Source organism: Oryx dammah, unplaced genomic scaffold, assembly GCF_014754425.2.
Source record: "Oryx dammah isolate SB20612 unplaced genomic scaffold, SCBI_Odam_1.1 HiC_scaffold_14, whole genome shotgun sequence".
In the NCBI taxonomy this organism is placed as follows: Eukaryota; Metazoa; Chordata; class Mammalia; order Artiodactyla; family Bovidae; genus Oryx; species Oryx dammah.
Window position 1 is genome coordinate 272,962 of NW_024070198.1, and position 26,494 is coordinate 299,455.

Below are 26,494 nucleotides of genomic sequence, written 5' to 3' on the forward strand. Positions count from 1 at the left end.
TATTATATTAATAGTCACTTCAATAGCTTCACCAAGAATCTCTCTTAATCCAAGGGGAAAATAAATGTCCCTAATCTTTCCACATTAAAAATACAGAACTGTGAAAGAGCAGGATTCTGTAAAACATCAATGAGTAAATCATGTACAAAGAGGTCATTGTGATAAAACAATAAAGGAAATGAAAAACTACATATGGTCATGTTTTTATCATTTTTTAAAAAGTTACTGTTTTGAATACTAACTCAGCACAAGTTACCCTTGTGCTGTTTGTGTTTCTCACCTAACCCATTTGATTCTTTTGAAATTGACAAAGTAACTTTAAAAATTCCCCTAAGAGAATTCATGGAGGAGTAGCAAAAATGAATAATCATATATGGTTTACATAGGCATGTGTAAAGCTTGTTCAGGAATCATATGCTTTTGAGATAGTTGGGGAATAAGGGTTAGGTTATCCTGCACAGCCTGATAAATATACAATAAATGGCAGTTGTCAGTGTCCAGAATCCAATTTCAATACGGTTTCTACCTGTCTCAAAGCACTGAGGACCTTAAAAGGTGGGATTCAAAAGACTACCTATTTTCCTCATTCCCAAGAGGTCCTTAAATTAATGGCTAATCTATGAAAGAAGGTCCTTGTCTTCAGATTTAGTTAGGTACTGATGTACTTTTTTAGAATTAAACATATCAATAAACCCAAAATAGTGATCTGACTGATCATTATGCTGCTTCTGACTTTTAATTAATGATGAGAATTTGTGCTCACTCTTCAAGAGAGTGGCTGTACATTTCATATGTAAGCAAAGGCAAACAAGAGTTAGGCAAGCTTCAAAACTTTAATACAGAAAAACAGACACTTCCAAAAATAAATGTCACACAAATAAAAGGTTTTTAAAAAGTGAAAGATATTCATGGAACAAAACCGTTTATTATCAAAATATACTAAATACTTAAATCTAATGATGTTGAGTGTTCAAATTCTGGGCCAACGTAGCTTATTAATAATATAGTAAAGTAGTGTTTTTCATGATAAGGCTGTTTAAAGACATCACTTAATATACTTTTTAAACCTATATTTTCTTAAACATCCATTTCACAATTCATTTATTTATTTTACATTCATTTGTAAAAACACATTTTATAACACTGGGTTATTTTGTGCTTTAATAATAATGAACCATGGTAAAATACTTCAGTGATTTAAAATCTTTGCTAATGACTATACCCATTACAGAATTTCTGGACACTTATACAGCTACTGCAATAATCAGAAGACCTACAACTCTTCTTAAAAATGACACTCAAGTTTGGTAAACATGCTAATAATTAGAGATGTATTTTTTTCTAAGTTAGATCATCAGGATTTTCTAGTTTTTTTTTTTTTTAATCTGCAAAGATAATCTGCTCATTTAAGTCACTTTAAACTGACAAATTATAAAAAAGAGGAAAAGTGTCATTTTAGAATTTTCTTTATAATTTCTATGGTTAAAACATGGATGTCTTCTTTTAAACTGTGATAGCAGTAAAATTCTATTTTTGAAATTCTAGATTTTAAAATGTTAAGAAATACAATGCTAGTTACATCCACAGGGGTATTTCAATGAAGTAACCTAATTATTCTTCAGGCCTATAAAGATTTTTCTTCAGTGTGGGTGACACTGCCACAGTCACCCACATCCATCTCAGTCCTCTAGAAAATGATTCACTTTATCTGTGATCCAAGATAAATCCTGACACATTCTAAATTCTCTTCTATAACAAAGGACTGACGTATATCACCCTTTAGATTGACAACTTAGTAGACAGATACAAATCTAAAGCAAAATTTATATAATTAACGGTGCTTAAGTTGGACACAACTGAGAGACTAAGCACGCACTCAATGCCAAGTACAACAGACTTCATCCTTACAATTTGGAATTAATTTTCATGCAAAATTTTATATAGAGTATTGATCCTTACTTGTAGATAAGGCAGATTTTTATCTTTCAAAGTAACCAAGACAAATAGTAGAAAAAGCATTTTATTTAAATGGAAAGAGCTACATTAAGATCTGTAAAAGGTGTCAATATAATATTGCTATACAGAAAAAATTCAGATGTGAATAGCAACAAATAAAAGTTATACATCTTTCTACTTAGCAGTGCAATTAATTCACATTGTAATAAAGTTAAGTCAAGTATAACAAAATCAAAACATTTCTCCATAATCAGTATACTGAGAATTACAGTGTAAAGATCATTTCAGGTTTAAGAAACCTGCAATCAATCTACAGAATACCCCAAGACAAGGGAGACAGTTAATTCATTTCATTATCAGCTGTTGGGTTTTTTCAATACTGTTCACAGGAAAAAAGTAACAAGTTGACATACATGTAAATAGAATATATTTAGTCTATACAATAAAAAAATACAAATTATAAAGTGAGCTAACAAAGAATGAAATCTGAATACAGATTTATAAAACTGACAACATCTTAGATAACACATACAGTATTTTTCATGTAAAAACATCTAGTTTCAGCAAAAAATAATTTGGTTGCTTTTCAGATGCATTGTAGATCTTGTAAGCTGAAGATGCAGATGTCCAAGTATCTTAAAAACCATAATAAATGTCTTTCTCGATGCATACAAAATGATAAATGCTCTCATCACAGTCTCAAGAATATTTTTGGAAGTTTGTTTTGTCTTGCTTCAGAAATACATTTAAAATGGGTAAAAATAAGGATTTCATGGTACAATGAAACAGTAAACAGTGCTCAATTTACTGCTAATTGTTGAAAAAAACCTAGATTTTACAGTACTCTGGTATATATGAAATTTTTTTAAATTTTACATTGCATATTTCTGAGTCCATTCTCTTGCGTGTCTGTTGTATCTGTAGATATACAAAAGGGATACAGTAAAAACATACAAATTAAATGTTTTAGAAGATCTGTCTATGCAAAACTAACTTTTTACATTTAATCACAATAATCATACACATACCAATTATTGGGTCAATGTGACTTTGGTTCATACATAAATAAAACAGAAAACATAAGGGATTTCTTAAACTAATAGATCTCTTTACAATCTATATGAAAATGTACCTAAGTTATAAATAACAAAATAAAGAAGTCATAAATAACAAAATAAAGAAGTCAATTTCTAATACAAATCTATAAAAGCCAACCCTGAATGGTCATTATCTGTAAAATACAAATGAATCAATGGTACCAGCAAGGTGTAGGTCAGTTTAGGGGTAGTTAGGGATAACTTCTCTTCCTGGGAGAAAGTAAAGAATATGACATTCAGTACTTTCCAATTACCAACTTCTTAAATTTTAGATTTACTACTTAGAATTATATATAGCTTGACAGTTACTATCAAAAAACATGCATATTATGCAAAGGCAAAATAAATACTACTAAATAGTAAAGGATGAAAAAATAAGTGGGAAGGGGTGAGATTTTTTGCAAAAAGAGTAACAGTTTAAAAAGAAAGATTTACTCCTTTGGAAAGATAAACTTAACAAAAATAATAAGTGTAACTAAATGTACTTAAATACACTGATAATACTTATGTTTTGGCAGACTACATAGAAATGCATAGAAACCAATATAAGCAAACACTTACTTTTCTTTGTCTGATTTATAGATTTGTGCAATATCTGGTACTAAGGGATCATCTGGATTAGGGTCACAAAGCAGAGAACATATGGACAATAAAACTAGATTTAAAAGAGAACACCATATTAGGTAGTGAGTTTTCTACTTTATACAAAAGTACATATGTAAAAATAACTTTAATGAATAGACAATAAACTTATAAAGAAAAAAAAGCAAAATGAACACATTAAATTACATTTGAGATTAAAACACACAGACTCCAAATACACAGTTGGAAAATATTAGAATAGCATCCTAACCTCAGATGTTTCTTAGAGATACTTTTTTACTTTAACAAGAAAACTGTCCACTTTTTATCCTATTTTAATGCAAAAAAATCTGTGTTCTAATCAATTCAAGGTAAAGCAATCAAATTATAGTTAATAGTTCAAACTATTTTGGGTGACTGAGCTCATGCACTTCTTATTTGGGCTTAGAGCTGAAGAGGGAAGATATGTAAATTACTTTCAATGAAATTTTTTATTACATGTACAGTATTTCTATCAAATGCATTTAAAAATAATATGCACAGCTATCATTACATAACTTGTATATTTTACAATGTAAATTAAAATTGAAAAACTATAGTAGTTGTTTCTTGCCATGCTGAATCCAAATACCGATGCAAATATCTATACTTTAAAAAGCAAAAACAAACAAACAAGAAAACTAAGTATCTGAAAAAGAAAGGAACAAGGACTCTGGTTCCTCATTGTCTGCTTCCATGCCACCACTTCCAAGGGGATACATGGAGTCTTTGGAACAATCTTCCATCTTCACCTTCCTCTACTATGTTCATTTTTCCTACTGTTACACATCCAAAGGTGAATTTATAAGGCAGATGTGATCCTTAAATGACCTGGAAAGGGGGCGATAAGGGCTAAGAAAAACTAACATTTCATTCCTCTTTTATCTTCCATCTACCCAATGAAATTTTAAGTCTGTATATTAAACCAACAGGGTAAATTATCTGGGCTCATGTCTCCAGAAAGTTTCTAAACTTAACTCATGATAAAAAGTGAAATACAACATTTAAAATATTAAACAGTGAAAAATGAACACATATAAGGAAAATACAAGCTACTTTATAAACTAAGCAAGAGGGAGGTTCCTCATCTCCCCGCTCCTGCTACCAAGAGCCCTGTACCCTGATTTCACTATTATGCACACAAAACAAATGTTTTAAGGGAAAAGGTAACAATAGTTAACGTTCATTTGAGGCCACAGGATTGGAAAAGGTCAGTTTTCATTCCAATCCCAAAGAAAGGCAATGCCAAAGAATGCTCAAACTACCACAGAATTGCACTCATCTCACACGCTAGTAAGGTAATGCTCAAAATTCTCCAAGGCACGCTTCAGCAATACATGAACCATGAATTTCCAAATGTTCAAGCTGGATTTTGAAAAGGCAGAGGAACCACAGATCAAATTGCCAACATCTGCTGGATCATCAAAAAAGCAAGAGAGTTCCAGAAAAACATTTATTTCTGCTTTATTGACTATGCCAAAGCCTTTGACTGTGTGGATCACAATAAACTGTGGAAAATTCTGAAAGAGATGGGAATACCAGACCACCTGACCTGCCTCTAGAGAAACCTATATGCAGGTCAGGAAGCAACAGTTAGACCTGGACATGGAACAACAGATTGGTTCCACACAGGAAAAGGATTACGTCAAGGCTGTATATTGTCACCCTGCTTATTTAACTTCTATGCAGAGTACATCATGAGAAACGCTGGGCTGGATGAAAGAAACACAAGCTGGAATCAAGACTCCTGGGAGAAATATCAATAACCTCAGATATGCAGATGACACCACCCTTATGGCAGAAAGTGAAGAAGAACTAAAGAGCCTCTTGAGGAAAGTGAAAGAGGAGAGTGAAGAAGTTGGCTTAAAGCTCAACATTCAGAAAACGAAGATCACGGCATCTGGTCCCATCACTTCATGGCAAACAGATGGGGAAACAGTGGAAACAGCAGCTGACTTTATTTTGGGGGGCTCTAAAATCACTGTAGATGGTGACTGCAGCCATGAAATTAAAAGACAGTTACTCCTTGGAAGGAAAGTTATGACCAACCTAGAGAGCATATTAAAAAGCAGAGACATTACTTTGCCAACAAAGGTCTGTCTAGTCAAGGCTATGGTTTTGCTAAGTCACTTCAGTCGTGTCTGACTCTGTGCAACCCCACAGATGGCAGCCCACCAGGCTCCCCCGTCCCTGGGATTCTCCAGGCAAGAACACAGGAGTGGGTTGCCATTTCCTTCTCCAATGCATGAAAGTGAAAAGTGAAAGTGAAGTCACTCCGTCATGTCCAACTCTTAGTGATCCCATGGACTGCAGCCCACCAGGCTCCTCCGTCCATGGGATTTTGCAGTATGGATGTGGCAGTTGGACTATAAAGAAAGCTGAGCGCAGAATTGATGCTTTTGAATTGTGGTGTTGGAGAAGACTCTTGAGAGTCCCATGGACTGCAAGGAGATCCAACCAGTCCATCCTAAAGGAGATCAGTCCTGAGTGGTCACTGGAAGGACTGATGTTGAAGCTGAAACTCCAATACTTTGGCCACCTGATGCAAAGAGCTGACTCACTGGAAAAGACACTGATGCTGGGAAAGATTGAAGACAAGAGAAGGGGACGACAGAGGATGAGATGGTTGGATGGCCTCGCCGACTCAAAGGACATGAGTTTGGGTAAACTCTGGGAGTTGGTGATGGACAGGGAAGCCTGGAGTGCTGCAGTCCATGGGGTTGCAAAGAGTCGGACATGACTGAGCAACTCAACTGAACTGAACTGAGTGCTTTACTATGTGCTAGTTGCATAGTGACCATATGTGGTAATACTATTATAACTTCTTATTTGACATATGAGGAAACTAAGGTTATGTGAAACTGTTCTTAAAGAACCACTTCTAAGCTAACTAATGAGAACTGACTGTACAGCACAAGGAATTCTATTCAATGCTCTATGGTGACCTAAATGAGAAGGCAATCCAAAAGAGAGGGGATACATATATATGTAAAGCTGATTCACTTTGCTGTACAGCAGAAACTAACACAATATTGTAAAGCAAATATACTCCAACAATTTTTTTTTAAGTTTCTACAAGTCGACAAAATGAATTGTTTTTTATAAAAAGCTACCAATATCAGAAGTATTTAACACCTGGCAGTCTGCACTTTCTCTTGTAATTATCTAGCTGCATAATTCAGTCAGTTCAGTCATTCAGTTGTGTCCAACCCTTTGCCACTCCATGGACTGTAGCATACTAGGCTTCCCTGTCCTTTACCAACTGCTGGAGCTTGCTCAAACTCACGTCCATTGAGTTGGTGATGCCATCCAACCATCTCATCCTCTGTGGTCCCCTTCTCCTCCTGCATAAGCTAACTGAATTTCATTTTGTGATACTATTGCAGTAAAGTTTATTAATTTGAATAACATTATGACAGTTATCTTTCCTATATCTAGTATGTAACAGTTATGTGAAAGATTTTTTTAAAAACACTAGCATCTACACAAACATTTTATAGGGACATTTTAGGTCAGAAAAATTGCTATTCATAAACAACTAACTGATCTGAAGCACTGTTACTTATCTAATCCTTGAAATAATCATGGCTGTGGATACTGCTTCCTATAAAGCTTATCAATTTTTACACAAGTTATATAATCAGGTAGCATTTATTTTTAAAAAAATGTTAATGATCGTCAATTCTTCCTCTAAATTCTTCAAGAGAAATAGTATCCTTAAATTTTATAAAAAGGGAAAACTACCAAGTTACTCTGAGGGGCAGATGTTTCTATATCAAAATAGTAACTCAGGCTCTCTTCTGTTAGAAACAAGACAAAATTAAGAGAGTGGCAAAGCAAACAGCATTAGTGAATTAAACAAACAGCTTCAGATGCCCTATATACACATCTCATAATTTAGGAAAGAATAATGCTATATAACTGTGAAAGTTGAGAATCTGCATGGAGTATATATCAGTCCTTACAATGATGCTATTAATTGCCTGAAGTTTAGACTGACTAACATGCTATATGTATTGCATTATTCTAAAGTGTAAATATGTCTTTCTTTTTTTTTTTTTTGGCCATACCATGAAGCTTGTTCCCAGATCAGAGATTGAACCTGGGGCCCTTGGCAGTGAAAGTCTAGAGTCCTACCCATTGGACTGCAAGCGAATTCCTGTCTTTTTAAATCATTTACTTTATCTGCCTAGTTTGCCATTACTTCTTAGATGAAGTAAAAGAGAGGTAAAGCTTTATTATGTCAATAAATAATTCCATTTAATGAACAGGTCCTAAAATCTTATTTTCACTTCTATGTGTGTATCTCTTTCTGTGTCCCTGTCTGTTTTTAAAGATAAAGCCCAAACTAAAGGAATGAAATGTCAACAAGTTTATCCCCAAATTTCTAGTTCTACCATTTTAAATTTCTCTCATTTCATCATTTAGATCAGCCCATCAACCCCCCAAGCATGAGTAATATAAAAGCTATGAAAGGAAAACAAAAGCAAAGCAGAAGAAAACACAACTGATTGGTGTTTTGTTTCAAACTTTAGTCTCTAAGACCTTTTCACTGTATTTTTTATGTCTCACTGTTATTAACTGTTTTAAATCTGATAAATGAAATTACCTTTTGACACAGTCAGAGCTGGTGACCACTGTGACCTCAGGATATCAAGACAAATACTTCCATTACTGTTTATGTTTGGATGGTAAATTTTTGTTGTGAAAGCAATCTAAACATAAAACAAAACAAAATTGTTGATAATCCATGAACTATGAAAGCAAACAGAACCAATTTGCTCTAGGGTAAAATGTCCTCAATTTCATATGACCTTAGAGAAGAAATGTATTCAACACAAACTGGATGAGCATGTACTTTATCCGAATGTAGCTTTAGCTACTGATAATATGAAAGCAAATAAATTCAGTTTCCTGCTCTTCCTAATGCCAAGCAATTGAGAAGTATTTTAGAAATTGTAATAAATAAGTCTGTAATAGCTGGTATGACTAGTTGAGTAGTACCTGAGATAATTAACCATAGCTTTCATTACCCCTCAAACCGATCCTTCCCTTAATTTAATGATCAATTGACACCTGGGTCTAGAAACAGAATGCTGACCCTATTCTGGAGGAAAGTTAAGGGGCCCCAGCTTATTACCTATCCTAAGAAATCTACCAAGAATTCTAATCTTTCACAAAAATTGTTATATCATTTCATATATAAAGTTAATCAGATGTTTTTAAAAATCTAAAGTAATTATCTCGTGAGTGACAGAATTTGTTAATGATTCACTCCCTGACACTCCATCATTTGTTGGTTTCCTCTTTAGAGCTAAGCTAAATTTAATAAGAATGTGTTTTAATCTTTCCTATTTTCGTGCTTAGTTGCTCAGTTGTGTCCAACTCTTTGTGACCCTATGAACTGCAGCTCTCCAGGCTCCTCTATCGCTGGGGATTCTCTAGGCAAAAATGCTTGAGTGGGTTGCCATGCCCTCCTCTAGGGGATCTTCCCAACCTAGAGATCAAACCCAGGTCTCCTACATTGCAGGTGGATTCTTTACCACAGAGCCACCAGGAAAGCCCAAGAATACTGGAGCGGGTAGTCTATCCCTTTTCCAGGGGAACTTCCCAGCCCAGGAATCAAACTGCGGTCTCTTGTATTGCAGGCAGATTCTTTACTAGCTTAGCTAGCTACCAGGAAAGCCCTTAATCTTTCCTATACTAAATATAATAAAAGGACTGTATCTTATTTATTATATTTTGTATTCCCCAGTGCAACAGAATATGGTAGGTGCTCAATAAATATTGGTTGAATACTTTAAAATTGAGAAAGAAGGACCAGCCTTGGAAAGAAAATCCCCTGAATGGAAAAGTCTAATTCTTGACCATAAAAACTTCCAAACTACACATATGTAACAAGGAAGGTAAGACAGGTTAGGGAAGCTAATTTCTAACCTAACAGATACTGCTTTTTGTTAACAGACATAGTAAAATATTTGATGAGGAAACATATTTTAAATTCTGTGGCTTTATATAAAAGTTTGGACACACCAACCCACCCACAGTCTTTTGACATCATGAAAATATCTCTGGATAGAGAGTAAATTCCCTGACATAGGGGTGACATCAATGATAAAAATAAAAATACCTTTGGTGGTTTAAAAGGATAGTCTGTCGGAAAATGTACAGTGAGAAAGAAGACTCCACCTTGATATGCGCTATCAGGCTGAAATTACAAAATAATTACATCAGTGTCTGACTGCTGTATTCATTTGTAATCCAAGATGATTCCCTCCAAATATAATGGATTGAAAAGAAAATGCCATCCTTTTGTCTTAAGTTCAAATCATTTACCTTGAAAATAGGTTTCTCTTTGTAGGCATGAAGGAGGATTTTCCAGCAATCATGCCAAAATCATAGTTTAAAACAAAACAAAAATAGGACACACACAGTAGAGTGGTGTGACTTGCCCAAATAAACCTGTTTGTGAGTACAGGTTGTTAAAGATAAGCATACACACAAGACTCTGTGAGAAAAGAATGATGATTCGCAACAGTAATCAGTATCAAAGAAAAGGGCTGAGGCTAGTATATTTCTTCTTAATTATAAAACCTAAGTTTCCGTGCTCCTTCCCTTAAAGGGCCAAGAATCAAATCTTCACTTAGCAACAGCTTACAAAATAATGTGGAAAATGGGAAAAAGCCACAAATGAAACTAGAGAATTTCAGTTTTATAAAATTATCAAATTAGGAATCAACTTTATAAGAGGAATTTAAGTTTGGCCATATGCCTTTATAGTAATTAGGAAATACTTGTTACAAGCAAGAAAAAAAAAAAAGGATGATTTTAAAAAGGGGGAAAGGGAAAAAAAGTAGCAAAAATACTTTTAAATTTTATTTTAATTTTTTTATCTTAATTAAATGTATAATGTTATACTCTGTCAACATGTTGGGAAGAACAGAAGGCTATCATTACTTCCTACTTAAGTTTCTACATAGATATTAGAGGACCATATCGAATAATTATTCTTACTATATACATTGTTTAATTCTAGTTTAGCAAAAATTATAAGGAATGTAGAAAATATAAGTTATTACAATCAACAGATATGATCTTCTTAGATACTCAATTAAACTATACAGTGGCATATTTACATTACTAAAATAAATGGGGGTAAGAGTAACATAAATTGCTGCATGTGATTCAGCTGAGAAATATTTGTGGAGGGCTATAATTCATAAGGGTGAGAGGTGATATTTTGAAAGTTCTTGGTAAGCAATGAAAAAAGATTCCTATCAAAGTAGTTAAATAAATATGGTGCACTTCACCCTTTAAAAAATGAACTTAATGTAACAATTTAGTGATTTAAAACATTTTCCCAGGACTCCTGCTCTGAAAATTCAGTAACTGGTGTATCTTTTAAAAGTTAAGCATGAGGCAATTATGATTAAAAACTCTATGGCTTCCTGGATAAAGCTCTTTCAAAGGAGGGAGGACAGAATGATGCTCATGGAAACATGTTACTGCTGCTGCTGCTAAGTCGCTTCAGTCATGTCCGACTCTGTGCGACCCCATGGACGGCAGCCCACCAGGCTCCCCCGTCCCTGGGATTCTCAAGGCCACACATGTGACTAACACACTCTTATCCAGAAGCAGACCTGAGGTGTCAGTGCCCATTCTCACGCAATCAGATTTTTGCCCACAAAAAGAAAAGTCACAATTGCTTCTCAGGTGTAGAAAGAAATAATCTTAACAAAGGAAATAAGTATAATAAGAAGCCAGTTACAGAAGAGCAGGTGATTTTGAATTCAGGACAATGCAACAAAAGAGGCAAGCTCATGAGATGGCAACAGAGCCACTGCAAAATTGTATCTGATCTCTCACATAGGGATGAAACGCTGCAGTGAAACTTACTGCTCGTTACTTGTAGGAATTCCATTATTGGGTTAATTAGACTTATATCTAACCTACTAAAATGTTGAGAATAACTATGCTTAGTTCCAAACAACTTTCTGTATTTAAAGAAAGATAAAGCAAACACGAAGCCTGGTTGCAAATTGTGTGTGTTCCATTACTACGCATAATGATCAGGGATTTGGCAAAGCACTGTAAATGTGTTCCGAGCAAGTATTTGCCACCAGGGCTCTAAAAAATCATCATAAATCCTTTACTCATATTTTGCTTCCTGAGTGAGTCAGAGTACAAGAAAATTCAACCCTAGCCACAAACATCTGATCAAAGATGAAATGGTAAGAATGAAGGATGGCTGAAGGGATTAATTTCAAATATATGAATCATACTTACAGGCCCCATAATAGTTGCTTGCCAGTGGAACACTGAAACAAACAAAGGGAGTTTTGGAGTCATTAATAAGAGTTCAAACCTGTACTATTAATGGTAGCAAAATCCTAGCAAGAGAGTAAAGCTTACAGTCATCTCCCACAGGTCCAGCCGAACAGTGGGCAGGTGGGTCACGCTGTAGATCACTTAACTCCTGAAGCAAAGCAAAAATACTTCAGATTAATTCTTTTCCAGTGAAATAAGTACAATAATCCATGAAGACACAAACAATTCATTTAAATATCATTTTAGGCAGTTCTATTCAAAATATGGACACATAAAATGTACTATGTCATTGATGGATAGAATATGGAATAAGATATTAAATTCCTTCATGAGACAGCTCCAAATTTTAAAAAATTAAATGAATTAAAATACTGTTTTTGTTTAAGATCCCTAATACAAAATATTTTTGAGTATCTTTTGTATGCAGGGTAACTGAGGATTTTTTTTTCCCCCTCATAGATTCCTTATAGATTAAAAAAAAAAAAAAAAACACAGATCCTACTTCAACCAGTTTATAATCTAATTTGGGAGAGTGAAGGCTCACGGACAGATGGATGTTTAACGAACAACATAAAGGTTAAATGGAAAGAAAGGAGAGCAGCTGGGCCATATCTTAAAGCCTAGCACATTGATTCATATGCTCTTTTCTGCTTTCAAGGAAGCAAAAGATCATGGAAATGGCACAGTTGTAGTTGGTCAGTCCTAGCTTGGCATTCCAGTCCTACCATAACTAACGCTTTCACTGTGGAGAAGTAATTTACCTTCAGTTGGGAAGGAAATGACCACCACCAACTATGAAAGGCATAATTTCAATAAAAACGACTGTAAATTAGGACTGAAGAACCTAATTTAGTTAGGCAATCAGTTAGGGAATGTCTTTGAGGAAGTGACATTTCAGCTTAAATCTAAAAGGATGAGTACAAGTTAGTTTTGGGAGAACTGATACTGTCAGGTATGCCAGCATAAGATGAGGTTGAAAGAACAGGCAGAGGCCAGGCAGAAAACTGAGAACAATATACACCATATTAAGGATTTGGGGCTTTATACCAAGTACATTGGGAGGGGTTTTAAGAAGTAGCATAATCTGATTTAAAAGATGGCTCTGAATATGTACTGAATGGATCAGAGATGGGAAAAAAGGGAAGCTACAAAATTAATTGCTACAGGCAATAATAGAGGCTTGGACTAGAGAAGAGGGAGATAAAAGAGGATGGATTTGGGATATTGTGAAAAGACTGCTTATGACAGGACTGATGATGAATTACGCGTATAGAGGAAGGAGAAAAGTCACAAATATACATGATAAAAACAAGCAGCAGCTAATATTTACTCAATGTTTTATCATCTTAATAATCCTGTCAGGTAGGTGTTATTATGCTTCCCATTTTATAAACAAAGAATAAAAGTGACATGGTTCATTTTGTGCTCATAGAACTAGTATAGTGTAGAATTGGGATTCAGACCCTGGCAGTAGGCCTTCTACAGGTGTAGATACCATTTACTGAGAAGTGGGAATATACTAGATGATGTTGACCTGGAAAGTAGATACACCAAATCTGCGATCCCTGTGATATCAAAGAAAAATGTATTCAACATACAAGGCTAGACCTTAAAAGAGAATGATACTATAAATTAGAAAATCATTGTGTATACTCTGTATTTGAAAACTGTGGGGATGATATGAACAGTTTCATGGGAAGGCATGGAAACAAATATTGCTTTCATCAAACCTAAGATGCTGTCAATGGCAAATCACATCCTTATGTGTCAATAATTAAGCACAAATATTGCTGATTAATTTTAAGACACCATCAATTACAAGGCACATCCAGATTTTAGAAATATTAAAATGAAAAAGATGGGCATCTTAGCATCATTGCAATGAGTTTAGTGCTTTAACAGAGACAAACAAGAAAGAGGATGTGGTAGGGAAAAGCTTTCCTAAGAATCTGATACATGAGCTAAGTAACCAAGCTAAGTGCAAACTGAGGTCTCCTTCCAAGTTTTCTAGTCCCTTCCAGAGTAACTCGGTACTTTCCTTTTTGTTTTCGTTGTTTCTTCCCCACAGTTTGTGCTGTGCTTCTCTTCCTAACAAGAATTAACTAACAGAGTTAGCAGCTTCTTTGGTCCCAGTATAGTTCAACGATAAAGTGAAAGATTTCAGTGATAGTGTTAAAAAAGCAAGGCTTTGAAGTTTAAGTCCAAGTACCATCACTTATTTGCCACATGATCTTGGGCAAAATCTCTTTTTCCCTCTACAAGTGGCTTGAGGAATCAGTTCCCCAACCAGGGATCAAACTTGGGGCCCCAAAAGTGGAAGCACAGAGTCCTTACCACTGAACCGCCAGGGAATTCCCCATAGCCTCATTTTAGAATGACTGTTTTATTTAACCATTTTCTAATTTGGGCTTTTAGGAAATTGCTTTTAAAAAGATTCATCACGTTAAGTTTTCTAAACATTAGTGTAAATGAATAAATGGAACTTCTTGGCCCTTATTTTAACTAGAAAACTAGTTAAAAAATGACAATGTCTTATGAAACTGAAACAGAATCACACACATAGCTGGAGGAGGGGTGGAATGGGAGGTTGGGGTTAGCAGATGTAAGCTTTTAAATATAGAATGGATAAACAACAAGGCCCTACTGTATACCATAGAGAACTATATTCAATATTCCTATGATAAACCATAATGGAAAAGAAAATATACATAAGAATGTGTGTGAGTGTATATGTATATATACATGTATAACTGAATCACTTTGCTATATAGCAGTAATTAACAACACTGTAAATCAACCAAACTTTAATTTAGAAATAATTTTAAAAAGAAAAAAAAGTCTCTAACTGAGATTTAAAAAACTGTTAATGATTTGCATGTATATATTTTACAGAGTGATGAGTATGTGAGTAAATCATACATAAATACATACAAAATTAATTTTACTAACAAAAAAATCCCAAACCATATTTTACTTGGAATAGCCTTGAAGAGCATTCAAATTTCAAATGTCAGACTGTTCTTTCAAATCCCTTCAAAATAGTATAGAAAAATACTCATTATCATGTTCTTAAATTTTTGTGCCCTGATTCTACCTCCTGTTGGAAGTTAGAGCTAAGGATGAGAAAGAAAAAATCTAACAAGAGAACTCCTGCATAGGCCAGGTTCTTAAGTTGTCTATTTAAAGCTGACATTTTAGGAAAGCTCACTTATTATAGAAAAGAGGCAGCTGATGGTACATCAAACATTCTTAACAGTCACATCAATCGTTCAGTTCAGTTCAGTTGCTCAGTCGTGTCCGACTCTTTGCAACCCCATGAATCACAGCACGCCAGGCCTCCCTGTCCATCACCACCTCCCGGACTTCACTCAGACTCACGTCCATCGAGTCATTGATGCCATCCAGCCATCTCATCCTCTGTTGTCCCCTTCTCCTCCTGTCCCCAATCCCTCCCAGCATCAGAGTCTTTTCCAATGAGTCAACTCTTCACATGAGGTGGCCAAAGTACTGGAGTTTCAGCTTTAGCATCATTACTTCAAAATAAATCCCAGGGCTGATCTCCTTCAGAATGGACTGGTTGGATCTCCTTGCAGTCCAAGGGATTCTCAAGAGCCTTCTCCAACACAACAGTTCAAAAGCATCAATTCTTCGGTGCTCAGCTTTCTTCACAGTCCAACTCTCACATCCATACATGACCACTGGAAAAACCATAGCCTTGACTAGATGAACCTTTTTTGGCAAACTAATGTCTCTGCTTTTCAACATGCTATCTAGGTTAGTCATAACTTTCCTTCCAAGGAGCAAGCATCTTTTAATTTCATGGCTGAAGTAACCATCTGCAGTGATTTTGGAGCCCAAAAAAATAAAGTCTGACACTGTTTTCACTGTTTCCCCATCTATTTCCCATGAAGTGATGGGACCAGATGCCATGATCTTCGTTTTCTGAATGTTGAACTTTAAGCCAACTTTTTCGCTCTCTACTTTCACATCAATCATTAGTTACTACTAAAAACGACACAAGTGCTTTGGTGAGAAGACTTACACATCCTAAAATTTTTAGGAGGGTCTTGAGAGTCCCTTAGACTGCAAGGAGATCCAACCAGTCCATCCTAAAGGAGATCAGTCCTGGGTGTTCACTGGAAGGACTGATATTGAAGCTGAAACTCCAATACTTTAGCCACCTGATGTGAAGAGCTGACTCATCTGAAAAGACCCTGATGCTGGGAAAGATTGAGGGGAGGAGGAGAAGGGGATGACAGAGTATGAGATGGTTGGATGGCATCACTGACTCAATGGACATAAGTCTGGGTAGGCTCCAGGAGTTGTTGATGGACAGGGAGGTCTGGCGTGCTGCAGTTCATGGGGTTGCAAAGAGTCCGACACGACTGAGCGACTGAACTGAACTGAAATTTCTAATGTTCTATCCCTTTATCAAAATATATATCTGGTGGCTAACAAACACATGAAAAGATGCTCAACATCACTCATTATCAGAGAAATGCAAATCAAAACCACAATGAGGTACCACTTCATGCCAGTCAGAATGGCTGCTATCTATAGCCATTCTGACTATAGGTACAAGCAATAAATGCTGGAGAGGGTGTGGAGAAAAGGGAACCCTCTTACACTGCTGGTGGGAATGCAAACTAGTACAGATGGAGATTCCTTAAAAAACTGGAAATAGAACTGCCTTATGACGCAGCAATCCCACTACTGGGCATACACACAGAGGAAACCAAAATTGAAAGAGACACGTGTACCCAGTGTTCACCACAGCACTGTTTATAATAGCCAGGACATGGAAGCAACCTAGATGTCCATCAGCAGATGAATGGATAAGAAAGCTGTGGTACATATACACAATGGAGTATTACTCAGCCATTAAAAAGAATACATTTGAATCAGTTCTAATGAGGTGGATGAAACTGGAGCCTATTATACAGAGTGAAGTAAGCCAGAAAGAAAAACACCAATACAGTATACTAACGCATATATGGAATTTAAAAAGATGGTAATGATATGGTAATGATAACCCTGTATGCAAGACAGCAAAAAAGACACAGATGCATCGAACAGTCTTTTGGACTCTGTGGGAGAGGGAGAGGGTGGGATAATTTGGGAGAATGCACTGAAACATGTATAATATCATATATGAAATGAATCGCCAGTCCAGGTTCAATGCAGGATACAGGATGCTTGGGGCTGTTGCACTGGGATGACCCAGAGGGATGGTACAGGCAGGGAGGTGGGAGTGGGGTTCAGCATGGGGAAAACATGTACACCTGTGGCAGATTCATGTTGATGTATGGCAAAACCGATACAATATTGTAAAGTAACTAACCTCCAATTAAAATAAATTTATATTTAAAAAAATATGTATCTGAAAATATGCCTTATTACACTGTTTGGAAATATGTGACTGAAACTATGGTATATACGCACAGACAGAGTGACCAACAAAAAACACAATATATACCCTCCCCTTCCTGGAAAAACACAGACCTCAAATTTGAAAAAGGAAAAATTCTGAGATACCCTAAGGAGGCGAAAATATAAAACAAAATACTATAACCAGACATATCAAAACTGTACCTTTTTGCTCTAAGTCTATTCAGAGGCCAGTGTACTTTTAAACACAAAAAAATCAAAGACTACTTATACTTCTCCCTTTTGATTTAATTTACTCAAAGTTTTCCAGAAACTGCCCTGTTACCTGATTTATGCTTTCTCTACCATAACTGGAATTCTTATGTATCTACTTCAAGCATCACAGCCACATATGGAGTATTAAAAATAATTTAATGACTCTTATTTTAAAAAGACATGCCAGGGTCAGTAATCTCTTTCTTTGCTCTTCTCTCCACTCTTTAAGAATTAATACTGAACTACTGTCTTGTGAATTATACAAGTTGCTCAAGTCCATAAGATCCTCATAAGATCCAATGTACTCCGTGCTGATCAAAAGCGAAAGATCTCAAAGACAAACCATTTAGAATCATTCATTTTAATTATTGTGTGTGTGTATACAAAAGCAAAACAAAGCAAAATAGTGCTTTGTAGGCAAAAATAAGATAAAGCAATGTATAAACTGTAAGATACCCAAATCAAACCACCATCACCTTGTTAGAATACCTCCATTATGACTTTGGCAGGAAAGCATGTTACTTGCTGTTGGAGGGAGTATAAGTTGAGACAGTACTTTCTGGAGGGAAATTTAACAATAATTATCAAAGTGCAAAATGCATAGTCTCTGATCCAGGAGCTTCACCTCATAGTAATAATCATCCAAACAGACAAAGATACACATATAAAGATGTTTAGTCAGGCATTTTGCATAATTATGAAAAACAGAGATAACCTAAAGGCCCATCACAAAAGGAATGGTTCCTTGGAATGATACAGCCATGTTATCAGATACTACAGCTGTTAAAAAGAATGAGAGAGGGATTTCCCTGGTGGTCCAGCGGTGAAGAATATGCCTTGCCATGCAGGGAACATGAGTTTAATACCTGGTTGGAGAACTAAGATCCCACGTGTGGAGCAACTAAGCCCACGTGCCTCAAGGAAAGATCTCAAATGACTTGAGTGTCACAACTAGGACCTGATGCACCCAAACAAATAAATGTTTTTTTTAAAAAAAAAGAATGAGAGGACTTCCCTGGTCGTCCAGTGGTTAAGGCTCTGTGCTTTCACTGCAAAGGGTATAGGTTCAAATCCTGGCCAGGGAGCTAAGATCCCACATAATATAAGGCTAAAAAAAAAGAAAAAAAAAGAATGACATATGTATGATGTATGCTGACATCAAACAATGTTGTGTGAAAATAATACAGTTTTTGAGTGAAAAATATATGTGGTAGAAGTATGCCCAAGAGATCCCATAATACTATATATGCATAGAAAATAAACTAAAAGAATACACACCAAGCTCTTAATAGTAGTTATCTCTAGGGGTGTGTTGTCACCTTTTTTTTTTTTTTTACATTGTTCTAAATTTTTACAATAATTTTTCAACTTTTTTTAATTTTAAAGATAACTGCTTTACAATGTGTTGGTTTCTGCCACACAACATGAATCAGTCATAATTATATATATATATATATATATAAATTTACATATATATCCCCTCCCTCTTGAGCCTCCCCTCCCACTCTCCCTAATTTTTCAACTTTTTAGAGGAAAAAAAATGCTGTTTTACTCAGCTTCTTATGCATTTTAAGAGCGATTAAATGACACTTTTCTCCTCCACTACATATAAGCATCTTCTTTTTTTTTAAGTCACTTTAACCTATTTATTTTGGGTTGCCCTGGGTCTTCAGTGCTGTGCACCAGCTCTCTCTAATTGCGGTGAGGCAGGGCTACTCTTTGTTGAGATGTGTGGGTTTCTCATTGCCCTGGTTTTTCTTGTCATGGAGCACAGGCGCTAGGCACACAGGGCTCAGTAGTCGCAACATGTGGGCTCAGTAGTCGTGCTGCGTGGGTTTAGATGTCCTCTTCCTGGATCAGGGACCAAACCTGTGTCCCCTGCATTGTCAGGCAGATTCTTATTCACTGCACCACAAGGGAAGTTCTTCTGTTATTTTTAATTAAAAAAATTTTACAAGACAAGGAAAGGCTGAGGAACTGTCACAGATTGACGTACACACACACACACACAAAGGGGGTACAATAACTAAATCTGGGATCCCACATTGGATCCTTAGACAGGAAAGGATCCCAGACTGGATCCTTGGGCAGGAAAACAACAGTGAAAAACTGAATGGTAAAATCTAAATTAGGTCAGTAGCTTAGTTTACAATATTGTATCAATGTTCCTTTCCTTATTTTGATAACTGTAAAGAGTCGGACACGACTGAGCGACTGAACTGAACTGAACTGTACTATGATTAAAGTGAAAGTTGCTTAGTCGTGTCCAACCCTTTGCGACCCCATGGACTATACAGTCCATGGAATTCTCCAGGCCAGAATACTGGAGTAGGTAGCCTTTCCCTTCTCCAGGGGATCTTCCCAACCCAGGGATCAAACTGGGGCCTCCTGCATTGCAAGCAGATTCTTTACCAAATGAGCTATAACTATGATTATGTAAATTGTAAATAACAGGGGAAATTAAGTGAAGGATTTATGAGAACTTTCTGTACTAATTTGGCAAATTTTCTATAAGACTAAATTATTTCAGAATAAAAAATTTAAAAATAATGAAAAATATTTTTTACATATTCTGAAACTTATTTCACAATTTTCCTTCCCAAGCTTCCTTATTTTGTGTCCCCTTTATTTATTAATGGAATTATTAGTCTCCTAGTCACCAGGCTCATTTTGACTCCCCTTTTTCTTGTTCACCTCGTCAGACAAACAAAATAATATATTCTACCCCAATACCTATTTGTTGTTGTTGTGTTGTCACTAAGTTGTGGCTGACTATTTTGTGACCCCATGGACTATAGCCTGCAAGCCTTGTCTGTCCGTGGGATTTCCCAGGCAAGAATTCTGAAGTAGGTTGCCATTTCCTTCTCCAGGGGATCTTTCTGACCCAAGGATTGAACCCTGCTTGGCAGACAGATTCTTTACCACTGAGTCACCTAGGAAGCCCCCAGTAACTATTACCTCCAAAGCCTATTACAGTTCAACTATAATTGCTTCCTAATACTCTATGAATTACTTGCATAACAGTCTTCTAAAAGCACAGTTTGATTTATTTCATTTTTCTGTTTAGAAAATGTCAGTGGTTCCTTATTACTTATTAAAGACCAAATTCAACCAATGAAGGTCTTTTAATTTTCTAGTCCTAACCCTACTCTTTCAATAGGACTCCCATTCACAAACATGTCCAATAATTCTCCAAAGAATGCCCTTGGGTTTTCTAAAACACATTCGGGAGATCTGTGAAGTCAAAAGTAATTTCATAATAAGACTAAAATATTTGTATTTTTCACTCTCAATTATCTCATGGGTATAGAGTAGAATTTTCCAGGTTAAAGATAAGTAATACTGTGACAGACTGAATGCATGAGATGTGAGAATTCAACTATCATTTATAAGCCTGACTATAATGAGATCTGAAAATGTATAAAACAGTAGCACTTTATTTTTGTTGTTGCTGTTTTGGAATATATAGTTGTTTTAATAAAAATGTTATTTATGTTAATACATAATCCTCAGTTCAGTTCAGTCGCTCAGTCATGTCCGACTCTTCGTGACCCCATGAACGGCAGCACGCCAGGCCTCCCTGTCCATCACCAACTCCCGAAGTTTACCCAAACTCATGTTCATTGAGTCGGGGATGCCATCCAACCATCTCATCTTCTGTCGTCGCCTTCTCCTCCTGCCCTCAACCTTTCCCAGCATCAGAGTCTTTTCAAATGAGTCAGCTCTTCGCATCAGGTGGCCAAAGTACTGGAGTTTCAGCTTTAACATCAGTCCTTCCAGTGAACACTCAGGACTGATTTCCTTAGGATGGACTGGCTGGATCTCCTTACCGTCCAAGGGACTCTCAAGAGTCCTCCAACACCACAGTTCAAAAGCATCAATTCTTCGGCACTAAGCTTTCTTTATGGTCTAACTCTCACATCCATACATGACCACTGGAAAAACCATAGCCTTGACTAGACAGACCTTTGTTGGCAAAGTAATGTCTCTGCTTTTTAATATGCTGTCTAGGTTGGTCAGAACTTTTCTTTCCAAGGAGTAAGCATCTTTTAATTTCATGGCTGCAATCACCATCTGCAGTGATTTTTGAGCCCCCAAAAATAAAGTCAGCTGCTGTTTCCCCATCTATTTGCCATGAAGTGATGGGATCAGATGCCATGATCTTCGTTTTCTGAATGTTGAGCTTTAAGCCAACTTTTTCACTCTCCTCTTTCACTTTCCTCAAGAGGCTCTTTAGTTCTTCTTCACTTTCTGCCATAAGGGTGGTATCATCTGCATATCTGAGGTTATTGATATTTCTCCCGGCAATCTTGCTTCCAGCTTGTGCTTCCTCCAGCCCAGCGTTTCTCATGATGTACTCTGCATAGAAGTTAAATAAGCAGGGTGACAATATACAGCCTTGGCATACTCCTGTTCCTATTTGGAACCAGTCTGTTGTTCCATGTCCAGTTCTAACTGGATGACTTTATTGTTATTTTAAAATTGCTAAATATTTTTATATTTCTGTTTTAATTTCTCACATGGTAAATAGTAATTGATACAGCCTATACAAAAAAAGCTCATTGATGCACTCAATGCTTTTAATATAAGGGGGTCCTGAGACCAAAAATTTGAGAATCATGTAGTCAGGTCTGGCCTGAGTACCTGGATGTTTGCTGAACATGGCTAAGTTTTCTGGCCTTCAAAATTTTCCCTCTTCTAAAACAACCTTCCGTCTATCTCCCTATGCCCAAATTTGACCCCTTCTTCTTAACAGTAACAGTGCTGTCTTCTCAATGGGCACTTTAAAAACAAGAGGTTTGGAGTCAGATCTGGCCTTACTACTGACCCTTACTAGCTATGTGACCTTGGGCAACTCCCTTAACCCCTTGCTCAAAGGCCTCATATGAGGACATCGCTGGAAGAACTACGCTGCTGCTGCTGCTAAGTCACTTCAGTAGTATCTGACTCTTTGCGACTCCATAGATAGCAGCCCACCAGGCTCCACCGTCCCTGGGATTCTCCAGGCAAGAACACTGGAGTGGGTTGCCATTTCCTTCTCCAATGCATGAAAGTGAAAAGTGAAAGTAAAGGACTCTTTGCAAACCCATGGACTACAGCCTCCCAGGCTCCTCCGCCCATGGGATTTTCCAGGCAAGAGTACTGGAGTGGGTTGCCATATTGAGAATTAAATGAAAACATGTAAGTGAAGTAGCTTAATGCCTAGCATGTATAATAGAACCTCAAGAAATACTAATTTTCTCCTTCCCTCTTCTCTTCTACCAGAATCTTATTTTAAAACTAGGAATTTTTTTGCATTTATTCATGATCTCCTCCACTATACGCAGCACAATGCCTTTCATATAACGTGCTTGATACTGTTTGAGTTAATACAGTTGAAGAAACAGTGTGATCAGCAGAGCATAGATCTCTCAAATTTCTATTTTTTTTTTAAAATGCAAATAATTAGATTTGACAACAGAACCAGAATCAATACTCCCTTATGTAGATTGCATATAATAAAAAAAAAAAATCTTAAAAACAGGTGTTAGAGAACAGTGCAGGTCACTTAAAAAGGCAGGGGCAGCCTTTTAAATAACATATAACAACATCTAGAAGTGCATCTCTAAAGAATATTCATCATTAAGGTATCAAAAACATATGCTGCCATGACAACTATTTTCAATTTATAGAATGTATGAGATTCTAGCAAAGTGTCTAAAGCCACACAAAATTTTTGTTAAGACATTTTTTGTTGTGGTTCTTCTCATTTGGAAGACCTCAAAAGTTTAAATATTCCATCCTTATTATTTATTTAACATGCTGCTGACCTACTTTCCGAACATAGCTTTGGGCTGCCTTTCCAAGATGAGTTAGGGTTTTGTGCTGAGCTGACCTAGTCTCAAAGTTAAGCTGTCTACCAGTCACCAGCGATCCTTGGTGGCAGAGATACCCACAGACAGAGCTGCACTCTGTAGCACCGACAGAGGTTTTTTTTTTTTTCTTACTTGTACCAAGTTTGATTTAACCAGCTGAACTAAGCCTAGCAGGAATGAAGCACTTCCATATCCTTCCTAATAGGGGTCATGATTCTGATTTTACATTCTTGTCCCAACTCCACTCCCAATGTTTTCAAGATTTCTTTTAATGGTATAAGATTATGATGTTAATAAAAAAAAAAAAATCCTCACAAGTCACTGGTCAGGCACATTTGCTGATGATTAAAACCAGGGCATGAAATTTGAGGAGAAGTTATTTGTGGAGAAAAGTAACTTCATTAGATATAGCTTAAAAGATATATGAAAAAGGTCCTCTGGAACCTTACATGTCTCCAGGAAAATACATATAAGAGTAGCTACAGCCCTCAAGGGTCACCTCCTCAATGTGTGAATTAAAGTTTAGATCACTCAAGGGAGTCTTGGAAAGTTTCTTCTAGGACAGAAAGTGTGATCTAGAAAGGAACTGGTATAAAATATCTTGGCTGACTCAAACTTCTTTCTAGATAAAGTTATAAGAGCTAGGAAATTCTGAACAGCCACACGAATCACCTCAGAGTTTTGTTTTCTTTTCTCATTCCACTTCTTTAAAATTGTGGCACATCACAATATTTGACCACAAATAATGCTCATTTGTTAAAAATGTGGATTGCTGGCACACAGAAAAAGGTAATGGTTTTTCTTTTTTAATTTGCCAGTTACTAAACACAGCACTCACGGTTGCTGCATTTTGTCCCATAGGCCATGCGCACCAACTCTAAGTGGCACCATTCACGTATATTTCAGTGTGAATGGTGTTCCCCAGGGCTCTACAAAACTTCACTACAGAAAGCTGCATGTTTAAAAAATGGAAAGCATACCTTTTAAACCCAACTTAGGATATGATCTGTTTTGAATAAACAAATAACACTTTTGATATAGAAGCAAAAGGGATGGTGTTTGACATCTGAGTGGTACTACCAGCACTTACTTTAATTTCAACAATGTACTGAAAATGGAAAGAAAATAGCAAGCTTGGAATTTAAAAATTAAAAGTGAAGACAGTGACATTCTAGTGGAGGGAAAAGTTTTTTTTTTGATAAGCGCTGTCAGGTCAACTGGGGGAAAAAAATGTAGGAGAAAAAAAACAAAAAACAAAACTTGATCTCCTCTACTTCAAACTTATCAAAAAAAGTCAACCAATTCTACATAGATCATAGATTTAAATATGGAAGGTAAAGTAGTAGTGCTTTAAAAAGAAAACATAAAATGTATTCATGACCTTGGGGGAGACAGAGATTTCTTAAATAAGACACACAGAGCATTAGCTATAAGAGAAAAAGAGAAAAACGTGAACTTGATTAAAATAAAGAACATCTATCTGTTCAGAGAAAAGACACATTAAAAGTGTGAAAAAGTAAACCATGAAATAAAAGATATTTGTAATACATATATCTGACAAAAGGCTTGAATCTAGAACATGTTAAAAAATATATATATTCCTACAGATCAATTTTTCAAAGACAGACAAATAAGCACATTACAAAAGAGAGTATCCAACTGGCCGACATGCACCAGCTTCATTTGTCATCGAGGAAATGCAAATTAAAACCAAAACGCTACGTCACTATAAACCTCAAAGGATGGTGAAACTATAAGAAGAGTACAAATGATAGCAAAGATGAGAAGCAACTGGAGCTCTCACATGCCGCTAGTAAAAAAGTCTGACAGTGACCATTCAAGGTGAACACAGGAATATACCATGATCCAGAATTCTACTGCTAGTTACACAGAGAGAAATCATATAATGTAAAAGATTGTCATCAAATAATGAGACTATATATACAGCTGTAAGTCTATATATGAAAAGAACTCGTTATAGTTAACACATTGTGTATACATATATTTTGTGTATCTTTCAATTTCTTTTCTGGTGGCTTTTTAAATTGAAAACTGAAATACATAGTTTCAACTTTTGTCTTCTTTGAGACAAAGTAAGCTTAAACTAATGTTATATTTAAACAGAGACTATGCAATAAATATCAAAGTGGTGAATGCACACCCCAAAATAGTCCATGTCAATGAAGCAGTTTTCTATTCCAATCTGACACTCAAATTAAAAATAATAATAATAATAATTAGGGTATTTAAATTTCCAAAAAAAAAAAAAAAACAAGATACAGTAATGAAAAGCAGATTACAAGATACTGTTCCTGTACTATGACTAGCACTATAAAAGCACTATGAATCCACAAAAACATGTACTTAATCAATTTATATAGCCTTACATGGCTAAGCACCTCTACTTTAGTTCAGATTTGTACATCCAACCAGACACAAAGAAAAGTACTGAGAGGCCTGAAACTGAATTTTAAATTGGCACAGATGGCATGTTTATAACATCCCTACAATATGCTGAGTGTTCTCCATAAAACCAACCTAGACACAGTCCCTGCCTCGAGGGGACTTAAAATCTAAAAGTAGATGAGGCAGCCTAATTCAAAGAGAGTAAACAAATAAAAGGAAACAAAGAAGGGAATGTAAGAGAAGAGAAGCCTCATTAATCTCTCAGCTCCCAGAAGGCTAAGAGCCCAATCTGAACAGTGGAGAAGGAAAGCTGACGAGTCAGAGTTTCCTTATTTACCATCATCCTTAATATGACAGGATGCAGTAAATATTCTCCAACAAATTGTGCTGACCAGACTGAAAATGCTTTGTTGTTCTCTAGTCTCAACATTCAGAAGGTCTCAATCTCCATAATAGATAAAATATATATCCCAATGGGTATGCGTAAAAGACATTAGCAGCCCATGCACAGGAACTGATTTACAGTCCAAAATCTAAAATACTGAATCCAAAGCATATGAAACTGTTATTTAAAAAATCCTGGCTCAA

General features: G+C 36.0%; 1 protein-coding gene across 4 annotated transcripts in view; it reads right to left on the reverse strand.

Moving 5' to 3' along the window:
* Positions 1 to 818: 818 nt before the first annotated feature.
* The window catches only part of UBE2D1 (ubiquitin conjugating enzyme E2 D1), a 38,912-nt gene continuing 13,236 nt past the window's right edge, over positions 819 to 26,494 (reverse strand). For 2 of the 4 annotated variants that reach the window (XM_040254651.1, XM_040254653.1), the window contains exons 2-7: positions 12,087 to 12,150; positions 11,961 to 11,992; positions 9,805 to 9,882; positions 8,284 to 8,389; positions 3,615 to 3,708; positions 819 to 2,874 (exon numbers count right to left, since the gene is read on the reverse strand). In XM_040254651.1, coding sequence (XP_040110585.1) covers positions 2,829 to 2,874; positions 3,615 to 3,708; positions 8,284 to 8,389; positions 9,805 to 9,882; positions 11,961 to 11,992; positions 12,087 to 12,150 — 420 coding nt within the window. In that variant the 3' untranslated portion in view covers positions 819 to 2,828. Of the gene's footprint in view, positions 2,875 to 3,614; positions 3,709 to 8,283; positions 8,390 to 9,804; positions 9,883 to 11,960; positions 11,993 to 12,039; positions 12,151 to 26,494 lie in introns of all 4 variants that reach the window. The other 2 variants (XM_040254652.1, XM_040254650.1) reach the window with 2 other exon arrangements.